The 9,832-nt window shown below is 65.3% G+C and overlaps 2 protein-coding genes across 2 annotated transcripts; both read left to right on the top strand.

Annotated features, from left to right (window-relative positions):
- The first annotated feature begins 53 nt into the window (after window positions 1-53).
- LOC102027782 (translation initiation factor IF-2-like) lies at window positions 54-2,507 on the top strand. Its single transcript, XM_013507287.1, has 2 exons — window positions 54-695; window positions 2,139-2,507. Exons 1-2 carry the CDS (start codon window positions 97-99, stop codon window positions 2,188-2,190), a joined length of 651 nt encoding a protein of 216 aa, XP_013362741.1. The 5' UTR covers window positions 54-96; the 3' UTR covers window positions 2,191-2,507.
- Window positions 2,508-4,999: 2,492 nt separating this feature from the next.
- Tmem59l (transmembrane protein 59-like) lies at window positions 5,000-9,381 on the top strand (the record flags this gene model as incomplete). Its single annotated transcript, XM_005409589.2, is given in 8 exon segments — window positions 5,000-5,242; window positions 5,883-6,027; window positions 6,116-6,216; window positions 7,207-7,359; window positions 8,057-8,159; window positions 8,419-8,536; window positions 8,635-8,752; window positions 8,831-9,381. Coding segments are annotated over 8 exon segments (1,053 nt in total). The 3' UTR covers window positions 8,960-9,381.
- Window positions 9,382-9,832: the final 451 nt, after the last annotated feature.

Raw genomic sequence — 9,832 nt, 5'->3', positions numbered from 1 at the left:
GCCGTGCGCCCAGTCCCGCGCCCAGGGCCCCTTCTCCTTCCCCATGGCCCAGGACTTCCCTTCCCAGCCCCTCCAGGGCCAGCCTCTCCACCCCCAATGGGGGCCCCGGTCCCCCAGTTCCCTCCCAATGCCTATGCCTATACTCGGCACCCCTGGCCCAGCCCAGCGTCCCTTCGGGGCCCCCAGCGGTCCCCGGCCCTGCCCTGCTCCTCCCGACCCTCCCTCCAATCTTGCTTCTGGGCCCCCACCCCGCTCGGCCCCGCCCCCCACGGAGCGGTCCGGAGCCCCGCCCTCCCCCAGTCCCTCTACCTCCCCCGGGGCCGGGAAGTCGCCCCCCGGCCGGGTCCTCGCGCCGGGTCCCACCGGCCTGGCCCTTCCTTCCCCTTCATCCCTCCTCTCCCCTATCCCCCGCGTGAAGCCTCCCGGGCCCGGGGCTTTGCCAGAGGAAAGGAGAAAAAGCAGGAAGGCGCGGAGCCCCGGCGCGCTGTCCCCTTCGCACAAACTGGCCCGGGGGTGACCCGGAGCCTGAGATGCAGGTCCCGCGTGGACACATGGGGACTGTGGGCCCCGGGGCCAGGCGCACTGGGGGTAGCAGGGAATCCCCAGAAGGAGAGTGGCGAGGACTGCTCCTTGGACGCATTCTCCCCCCCACGGAAAAATCCACTCAGCGGCCCGCGGGTGGGGTGCGCCACGCGGTGAGTAATCGCTCCGGCGGCCGCCGCCCGCCCGCTCCAGGTAACGCGGCCGCCCGGAGCGACGCATAGTTTATCTTCCTTCTTTTGCGCACAGATCTTTCTCCTTGTTATTATTTTTGGCCGCTGCTCGGGTTTCGGGACCCCTCCCGGCCGGGCGTCTTATCCCTCTTCTCGTCGTCCCCACCCAATCGGAAAGGGAAGCCCTAGGAAAAACGGGGTTTGGGTATCCGAGGCCACGGAAGGGGGTGTCTGAAATGTGAGTTCCGGGGGTTCCCGCTTCCCAGGTTGGGTGGTAGCCTCCCCAAACCCCCGGAGACAGTAAAGGCTCTTAACTGGCCCTTCCCTGAGAGCCCTGGACCCTTCCTCCATGTCCCCAGCCAGCCGAGAGCGTCAAAGGGTCTCAGGAGGGCTTAGGGGTCCCCACTTTGTCTAAGGCTGCCCCTTCTTGAATCCCCAGCCCAGGCTCCCGAATGTCAAAGAAGACCAACAGATGGGTACTTGACGCGGGGCACCCCCATCTGGACCCTGGATGGCCCGGAGGGGGAGGGAAAGGCAAGCGGGCTCTGCCTCTGCTGGGACAACCCAGGCCTCTTTGCTGAGCGTCTCTCTCTGCACAAGGCCAGGCCCCTAAAGGTTTCCTCCGGACGACAGAGCGTGACAGAAGTCTCCCGAATCAAAGCCCTTGGCACGGCCTGGCACCTCTCCAGGGGCAGGGGTGGCCCACCCCCATCTGTCCCTCTGCAAATAGTGTCGTGGTCCTACCTGCCAGGTGGTGCCAGGGCTGAGTGGAGGCAGCAGGGCTGGGCTGAATTGAGGGTCCTCCCCTTCCCGCCCCTCCCCCACGGCCCTTGGCTTGCACATGCGCCCCAGGGGGGTCTGGCCCCCTCCTGGGGGGACTCCAGGCTTCTGGAGCTGAAATCCTTCATTTCCCCCTCCCTGCCCTGCCCCTCCCCCAGCCAGCCAGGTGCTCAGTCTGGAGACCTGGAAGCGTGTGTGAGGGCTCTCTCGCGCTCTTCCCACACGTCCAATCCATCAGCAGATCCTGTTGGCTCTGATTCCAAAACACATCTCCGTTTGGAGACTCTGACCCCCTCTCCCCACCTCGCCTAGTCCAGGCCCTCACCGTCCCTCTGGGTGCTGCAGCCCAGCCTCTGGTGGGACTTCTGGGCGGGCAGGCAGAGGGAGCTTTTAAATCAGCCCAGCCGGCTTCTCTGCCACCTTCTCCCTGGTCCTCGCCTTCCTTCCTGCGCTCAGCTCAGGCTCCCCAGTGCTGCAGGCCCCTCACCAGCACAGGCCCTTTCTCCGTGGCTCTTCCTGGGGCTGAGGTGCTGCTCCCCAACCCTTCCCACATAGCCACTTCTCTTGGGGGCCCAGGTCCTCCAAAAGGCCCCACCCTTGCTGCGCACTGCACCTCAGTTTTCTTGTATTGTCTTTGTAACCTAGATCTGCAAACCACGGCTTTCCCTCTGCTGAGCCTTCCTTCCTTCGGATCTGAGTACCCTGAGCCCCTCAGGAGCCTGCGCTGGGTCCAGTGAGCACCAAAGAGGAGGAGCTCAATAAATATTTGCACAATGAGAAGATGATGGAGAATCCTTAGTCTCTCCAAGCAGCAAGAAAAGTCTCAGCAAGCCTGGGGTCCCAGACTAGGCACACCCCCTGCCTTGCTGTGCAGACACCCTGCTCTGGTCCTCCTCGGGAGAGAGGTCGGACCATTTCCCAGTCCTGCCCCTGAGCATGACCTCTGGCCTCTGGGTGACCTTTGCCCCATCCGTTTGACTTTAGGGAAAATAAATTGACCTCCAGTGCACCTTTCCCTGCCCTTGGCCCCCAGCATCTTCATTAACCCCTTCTCCCCAGCCCCGCCATCTCTGCTAGGAGAGGAGCCCCTGGTCAATATTGACTGAAGCCCTTAAGGGCGGCTGGGAATGTGGTGACGGGGTTGGGGGCTCTTCCACAACCCACAGGTCATCTGTGGGTGAGAAGTGGGGGGCCCTGCAGCCCCAGTCCCCAAGAAGGCACAAGTGGTTCAGTGGGAGCAGCACCTGGGGGTCCCTTAGGAGCCCCAAGCCACTTTGGCTAAGAGCACCCCCCAATTTGGAAAGAGCTGCTTGGCTGTACAACCTTCGCCTTAGTTGTCTGCAGGTGAGGCCCGGTGGGCTAGTGGTGGGGCTGTGTGTGCCCTGGGCTTAGAATCTGCACCCCCAGAGGCTAAGCCTGAGCCGCCTGATGCTTGGGTCTCAAGCTCAGGGTGCTTGGATGCCATGCACTGGAGGAGGCCCTGGGACATCCCAAAGTGGCACCAAGTTCTGTTTGGGGCTGGTGTGTGCACCCCGCAGTGGATGCCTGGGTTCCCTGCCCCTCTGCATCCCAAAGAAACTCGAAGTCTGGAGGAGAGCTGCACCCCTCTTTTCTGCGCTCCTCCGCTCGCTGAGGTCGTCGGCAAGCCGCAGGCGCCACCGTGCCTAGCCTCCTCCCTAGCCTGGACCCAGCTTGGGGATGGGGGTCATCAGGGTCGCGGGGAGGGCGGCCAGGGACAAAGGGCGCTTGTCTGCCGCCCGCCCTGACCTCCCGGCCCGCCGCTGATTCACGCCCGGCGGCCGCAGCGCCCCCCGCCTGCCGCCCCCGCCGGGCGCCCCGGGGGGTAGGAAGTGGGGGGGCGAGGGGCGGCGCCGAGTCAACTTTCCCTCTTAAGCCCCGGAGGAATGTCGGCGGATTTCCTGAAACCCGACCCGGCCGCCCGCCGGCTGCCCGCCCCTCACCTGGACCGGCTCCCCGGGGACGGCGGGCGCGGGCTCACCTGGGGGCCGGGTCGAGGTCTCTTCCGCTGCCTGCGGAAAAGGGGGGCAGCCGTCAGTCCTTCTCCCCTCGGGCACCCTGGGCCAGGGGCCCAGCCCTCCAGCCTCAGTTTCCCCTCCTGCAATAGGGTACGGGATGCCCCTCCTCGTTCGTGCACCCTCCGCCGCACTTCCCGTGCCTTCGCAGGCCTCCGTCCTGTCGCCAGTCACCTGGGCGCGCCCCTTGGCCAAGCTGGGCTCGGATTGCCTTATTTGGAAAGAGGGCGATGCTACCAGTACTTGTCCCCCCAGAGTGGTTGCGAGAAGTGTTTGCAATCCGTGAGGGACAGTCCTTGTGGAAAGGTTAAGCGCTGAGGACGCGGGTTGGCATGTGTGGGCTTGACTCGCTCTGCCCAGGAGTCGGGAAGCCTGGTCCCACGTGTGATATGGGACAATATGGATCACAACCTGCAGGGAGGTTCCCAAGGCCGGGCCGGCCCGGTCGCGGGGTTCCGGCTGCGCGGGAGGCCCGGGCGGGGCGGGGCGGGGCGGGGGAGGGGCGCGCCGGGATCCAGATGTTCGGGGTCCGCCAGGCACAGCCGCGCCTGATTAAGCCACGTGGGGGCTGCCGGGCCGCGAGATGAAAGCGAGGGGCCGGCGGGGAAGGGGCGCCACCCCCTCCTCCCGGGCCGGAACCTGCGGCGCCCTCTGACCCGCCGACCCGCGAGGCTGTCGCCCGTCTGCCGGGGCGGGGCGTCGAGGGGACACGCGCCCTTCGCGAGCACCTGCGCCGGCCATGCAGCCAGGCCTGGGACATCTGTCCAGAGGACCGCGGCTTGGGGGCGTCTCCAGGTCCCTGTTTGGAGGAGCCAGAGGGTTGCTAATTCGAGGTCTTCAAGCCACGGTGGCACCACGGGAGTGGTACCGAGGGCAGCCAGAAGTGTCGGGTTTTTTTCCCACGAGAATGAGGAGTTTTAACAGCCCCGTGGGCACCTCTGTGTCCTTTCCAAAGCCCCCTGGCCAGGGGTCCCAGTGCGGGAGGCAAGGGCCTGCTTCCCCGGCTCCTGCGTCCGGCCTGAGCGGAGGAAGGCCACGCCGGGGGCAGCGCGGGCAGCGTAGGGGCGCGGGCTTCCTGCAGGAGGTGACCGTGCAGGTTGCTGCCTCCTGGCCTGGGTGCCAAGGGAGAAGGTGCCAGGCCTGAGAGACCCGGGCGCCCTGGACTCTTCGCCTGCACCCTCTGCCTGGTGTCAGCCTCCCCGCCCATTCCCCCTCCTTCCGCTCTGCCCTTCGTCCCTGGGGCTGGCGTGTCCCTCGCTGGGACCCCGGTCCCCTGGTCTCGCGCCTGGCCCTCCTGACGCACTTGACCCGTGGGTCCGGCGTCCAGTGTGCTCTTTTGGCTCCGAGCGCTGCGGCGATGCCCGGCCCCAGGGGAAGGTGCCAGGGGACCCCCCGACCATGCACCAGCTAGGGGCCGGATCCACCTGCCCGCCCACCCCAGGTGCCGCAGCCCACCCCGCCCCCCCTTCCCAGGCTGCCTCGCTCGCTGACGTCAGCGCCGCCCCGCAGCCGCGTCCCGCACCGCCGGCCATGGCTGCGGCCGCGCTGATGTCGCCGGTGTCGCCGCCGCTGCTGCTGTTGCTGCTACTGCTGCTGGGGTCCCCGCCCGTCGCGCCCGCGCCGCCAGCCCGGGACCCCTTCGCCCCCCAGCTCGGGGACACCCAGAACTGCCAGCAGCGCTGTCGCGAGCGCGTCCTCGGACCGCGGCCCTCGCAGGTGACGCGCACGGCTCTGGAGCCCCTGGTGGGGGAGGGGCGTGGATGCGGGGCGCAGTGACTGCGCGACACCGAGGTCCCCCGGAGGAGGCGGGGGAGGGGCCGAGGGTCACTCCCAGGGGGGCGAGGATGACCCTCCCGGGCGAGGCTGTGGTCCCCAGGTGGGGGTATTTGGGCATGCAGATCCCACCCTGGGAGCTCGGTGGGGGGGGTCCTTCTAAGCGGGGGTGGGGTGGGGGCTGAGGCTCTCGATGCCACCTCCCTGCCCCCTCTCCTTCACTGTGCTGCGCAAGGACCTCTGGGTGCCCAGGGCCCACCTTCCTCCTCTGCATCCTCTTCCCCACGCAGTTACCAGGCCCCCCAGCCATTAGCCCCTCAAACCAGTTCCCGAGGCAAACCCCCCTTCCTCAGGCCTGAGAATCTCTCCCAAGCCCCTCCTCCCAGGATCCCTGCAGGGCGACCTTGGACTCCCTGCGGATTTATTCCCAAGTCCCCCTGCCTCCTCAGTGCTGAGGATTTCCCGCTTTCTCCAAGCTCACCCCAGTCTCCCCAGACTGAAGGGCCAAACCTCTCTCCCCTCCCGTCCTCCCATTGCTTCCGATCCTCACCTCCCCCTGCTGAGCCCCATGTCCCCCCCCAAGGCAGGGCAGGAGGTCCCCTCAGAGTCCCCATACGACAGGGCTGTCCAGATCAGCGCCTGCGAGCGGGGCTGCCGGCTCTTCTCCATCTGCCGCTTCGTGGCCAGGAGCTCCAGGCCGAACGCCACCCAGACCGAGTGCGAAGCAGGTGAGGGCCCGGGCGCGCAGGTGTGCCAGGGTGGGGGCGGTGGCCGGGAAGGGCCCGCCTGGGTCACACGCGCCCCGCTGCCCCGCAGCATGCGTGGAAGCCTACGTGAAGGACACGGAGCGGCGAGCCTGCCGGGGGGGCTGCTGGATCCAGGCTCCCCAGCCGGAGCTGGAGTCCCAGCTCGAAAAGGTGGGTGTCCTGCACCCAAGTCCTGGGCCACCCCACCCAGGGGCCCCTCCCCAGCCTCTGCGTTCCTTCCAGGCTGGCTGGGTGGCCTCGTCCAGGCCCAGGACCCCTGTGGCTCGGGCCCTCACACTTGTCACCCCGCTTCCCACCCTGTCTAGGAGTAAAGGGCAGTGAACACAATCACCCTTCACTTATCAAACACGCGCCCTCGTCCCGCCCTGACCTCAGCCTGTCCCAGATTCCTCCTGCCGCCTGGAGACGCCAGGCGTGTCGCCCCTACCATCTGGTGGCCCAGAGGACAACTGGCCCGGTCATGCAGTTAGGGCTGTGGCGAGGCCAGTTTGAGGCCGCCAGGCCTCGTGGCTGCCTCCACCTCAGCTGATCCTCAGCGCCACTAGCCAGGCGCTGGTCTAAGCGATTTCCCTGTGACGAGGAGGTGGCCGTGGTCGTCTGAGGTGGGGAGAGCTGACGTTCAGGGTGCTCCCCCCCCCAGCACACAGGGCCTGGGGCAGAAATGACCATTGCTCACCTGCATCTGGGGGAAACTGAGGCAAGGAGGTGTGCAGCACAGCCAGAGACGTGTGGTCTGGGGCTCCCCAGAAAGCCCTTTCCCTGCCTCACTCCTGCGCTGCCCCTTCAGAGCAGCACAGTCCTGTCACTGGTCAGCTCTTCCCTTTGCAGTGGCCCTGGTGCAGAGGAGAGGTGTGTGGTCCTTGTGGCTGGTGGTCATTTGGAATCTGGGCCGCGCCAGGGGCTGGGAGAACATTGTGGAAATGTTACAGCTGCCTCGTGAGGGAGGACAATCACCTACCCCTGTTCTAGGGCCCAGAGAGGGCAGTGAATTTTCCCAGGGCCACACAGCAAGCCACATGCCGTGTGGAGGTGTGGGTCTGAACCAAATCGTTCAGCCAAATCCGAGCTCAGCCAGGGGCCCTTCCGTTCACAATGCTCTACTTTGTCACCATTTTTGTGCCTTGGGCCTCCGCTCACCAGAGAAAGGTCCTGGAAGCTCCTGGTGGGGCCCTGTCCCTCCTGGACTTATTTTCCACCCTCTGCAACGACCTCGTCAACTCGGCCCAGGGCTTTGTCTCCTCCACCTGGACGTACTACTTGCAGACTGACAATGGGAAGGTGGTGGTTTTTCAGGTGAGAAGGCTGCCGGGGGCCACCCCAGGGTAAGAAGGGGGGACGCAGAGTCCATGGTGAGCAGGATTCAGGCTCAGCTGGATCCAGGAGCTCATTGTCTCTGCCCCTCGACCCTGTTTTCCTCTGCAGTAGCTTCATTTCTGGGTGTGCTTTTCCCTCCTGGCAACAGAGTGGGTCCTGGGCCTCTAGATTACAACTCCTCTGGGTTCTGGAGTGGTTATTTATGTGTGGTACTGGGGGTGGAACCCAGGGCCTTAGCAGTGAGCTACATCCCCAACACTTTTTAGTTTTTGTTTTGAGACAGGGTCTGTTTAAGTCCCTAAATTGCCCCAGCTGGGCTTGAACTTGCAATCCTCCTGCCTTAGCCTCCTCAGTGCTGAGACTGCAGGTGTAGACCATACAGCCAGTCTTTGCTGAGCTGTAGTTGGCCCTGGCTGGGTCCTAGGCCATCCCTCAGCCAATCACAGTGATTCTGCTGGCTCAGCCTGGCTCCTCTTCCTTCTTCAGAAACTGGAGGATGGGGTCTAGGCAAACAGAGGGCCCCAGGAGAGCAGAGGACGTCCCTGATGTCACAGCCCGTGGACCATCGGTGTCCCCCCTGCCCGCCTGTAGTAGAACTAGCTGCTGGCAGGGGACACTGCCTGCCAGGGCCCAGGGCGCCTGCAACAGCCCTGCTGTGCTGTCTGCTCTGGTCTAGACCCAGCCTGTGGTCGAGAGCCTGGGCTTCCAGGGGAGTCGCCTGCAGCGAGTGGAGGTGACCTGGAGGGGATCGCGTCCTGAGGCCCTGGAGGTGCACGTGGGTAAGGTCCCGCTGTCACTGGAGGCCTCCTGGCAGATGGGCCCCATAGGATGGGGGTCTGCAACTGCGGGGTCCCACGGTCCATGTCCCAGGGTCCCACGGCCCGCCTCCCAGGGTCCCATGCTCCATCCCCAGTCTCCATTCCTGAACCCCATGGCCCACTGCCCCAGGTCCTGGCCTTTCCCCGCTCTGTGGTAGCTCCATGCTTCTGTGGCCCCGGGGCAGAACCCTGGAGGCTGCTGAGCCTTGTCCTTCCTCAGATCCCGTAGGCCCCTTGGACAAGGTGCGCAAAGCCAAGATCCGCGTGAAGACCAGCAGCAAGGCCAAGGTGGAGTCGGAGGAGCAGCAGGACAATGACTTCCTCAGCTGCATGTCCCGGTGGGTGGCAGGCCCTGGGGGCGGGCGGGCAGGGCTCTGAGGGCTCCCGCTGCCCCTGCCCCGGCCGGCGTGGGCGCTGAGCCAAGGCTGGGCCGCAGGCGCTCCGGGCTGCCCCGCTGGATCCTGGCCTGCTGCCTCTTCCTCTCCGTGCTGGTCATGCTGTGGCTCAGCTGCTCCACGCTGGTGACTGCGCCGGGCCAGCACCTCAAATTCCAGGTAGCTGGGACCAGGGGGGGGGCGGGGCGGGGCGGGGGAGCCCTGTCTGAGCTGGGACTGAGCGCCCCAGCCCCACAGCCACTGACCCTGGAGCAGCACAAGGGCTTCATGGTGGACCCGGACTGGCCCCTGTACCCGCCTCCGGCGCACGCCTTCGAGGACAGCCCCCCGCCCTACAAGCTCAAGCTGGACCTGACCAAGCTGTAGCTCCGCAGCCAAGGGAACGCCCCGGGGCCTCCCTGTCCTGCACCCGAGTCTAAGGTTGGGGGCCACCCTTGCGCCCCTCCGCCCTGACCCTCCTTGTCCCCCCATCCCATCTTGCACTCCTCAGTCCCGGGGTGGGTCTGGCTTGGGCTCTTCCTGTCCCTCTTCCTTGGGGCTGCGCTACTTTTGTCTTTGCTCTTGTGGCTTTTGGAGTATCTGACCTGTTCTGTGTTGCCCTCCGTCTTCCTCTGTCCCCTGTCTGAGGGGCTGAGGCAAGGTGGAGCCGCTTCCTCTGCAGCTTCCCTCTCATCCCTGGAGGCCCGCCCCCTCTGGGGGAGCAGGGCCCTGGGGACCCCAGCAGGGTGGGCGGGCGGGTGGAGGAGGGGCCAGGCTGGGGAGGAATAAACCCTGTACATAAAGGACATCCTGGCTGCGCCTCTTGTGTTTGACGCTCTGTCTGCCCCGGGAGCGGCCTGCAGTGACTATGACTCACGGCCACCAAGTCCCTTCATGTTGCCGTGGGAGCCCCTGGAAATCCCTGTTGGTAGAAGGCACCGACCTCCTGCAAGGACGCCCCCTCCCAGGTCACGTGTCCGTGGAGGGCATGTCTCTGAAAAATGGCACGTGTTCACCTTCCTGGCTGGGCTGGAGCTTGTGATCCACCTGTCTCAGCCTCCCAGAGTGCTTGGTTACAGGTGTGTGCCACCCCGCCCAGTTTAGTTTGTACCAGGAATGGAACCCATGACCTCATGCCTGTGCTGCTGAACTACATCCCCAGCCACTGTGCCCAGTTTAAAGGAGCTGTTTTCTTTTTTTCTCAATTTAATACACCGTTTGTTTCTTTTTCTTTCAAAAGGAGCTATTTTCAAAGGTGTG

The sequence above is a fragment of the Chinchilla lanigera genome, unplaced genomic scaffold (genome assembly GCF_000276665.1).
Source record: "Chinchilla lanigera isolate Chin_1 unplaced genomic scaffold, ChiLan1.0 scaffold00123, whole genome shotgun sequence".
NCBI lineage: Eukaryota > Metazoa > Chordata > Mammalia > Rodentia > Chinchillidae > Chinchilla > Chinchilla lanigera.
Note: the sequence above shows the minus strand (reverse complement) of the source record. Positions and strands in the feature narration are given on the sequence as shown.

Coding starts and splice junctions, on each gene's coding strand:
- LOC102027782 (XM_013507287.1), top strand. CDS start 97: ATGGGGGCCCCGGTCCCCCAGTTCCCTCCCAATGCCTATGCCTATACT. Junction 696..2,138: donor CGGGTGGGGTGCGCCACGCG/GTGAGTAATCGC, acceptor TTTGTAACCTAG/ATCTGCAAACCACGGCTTTC.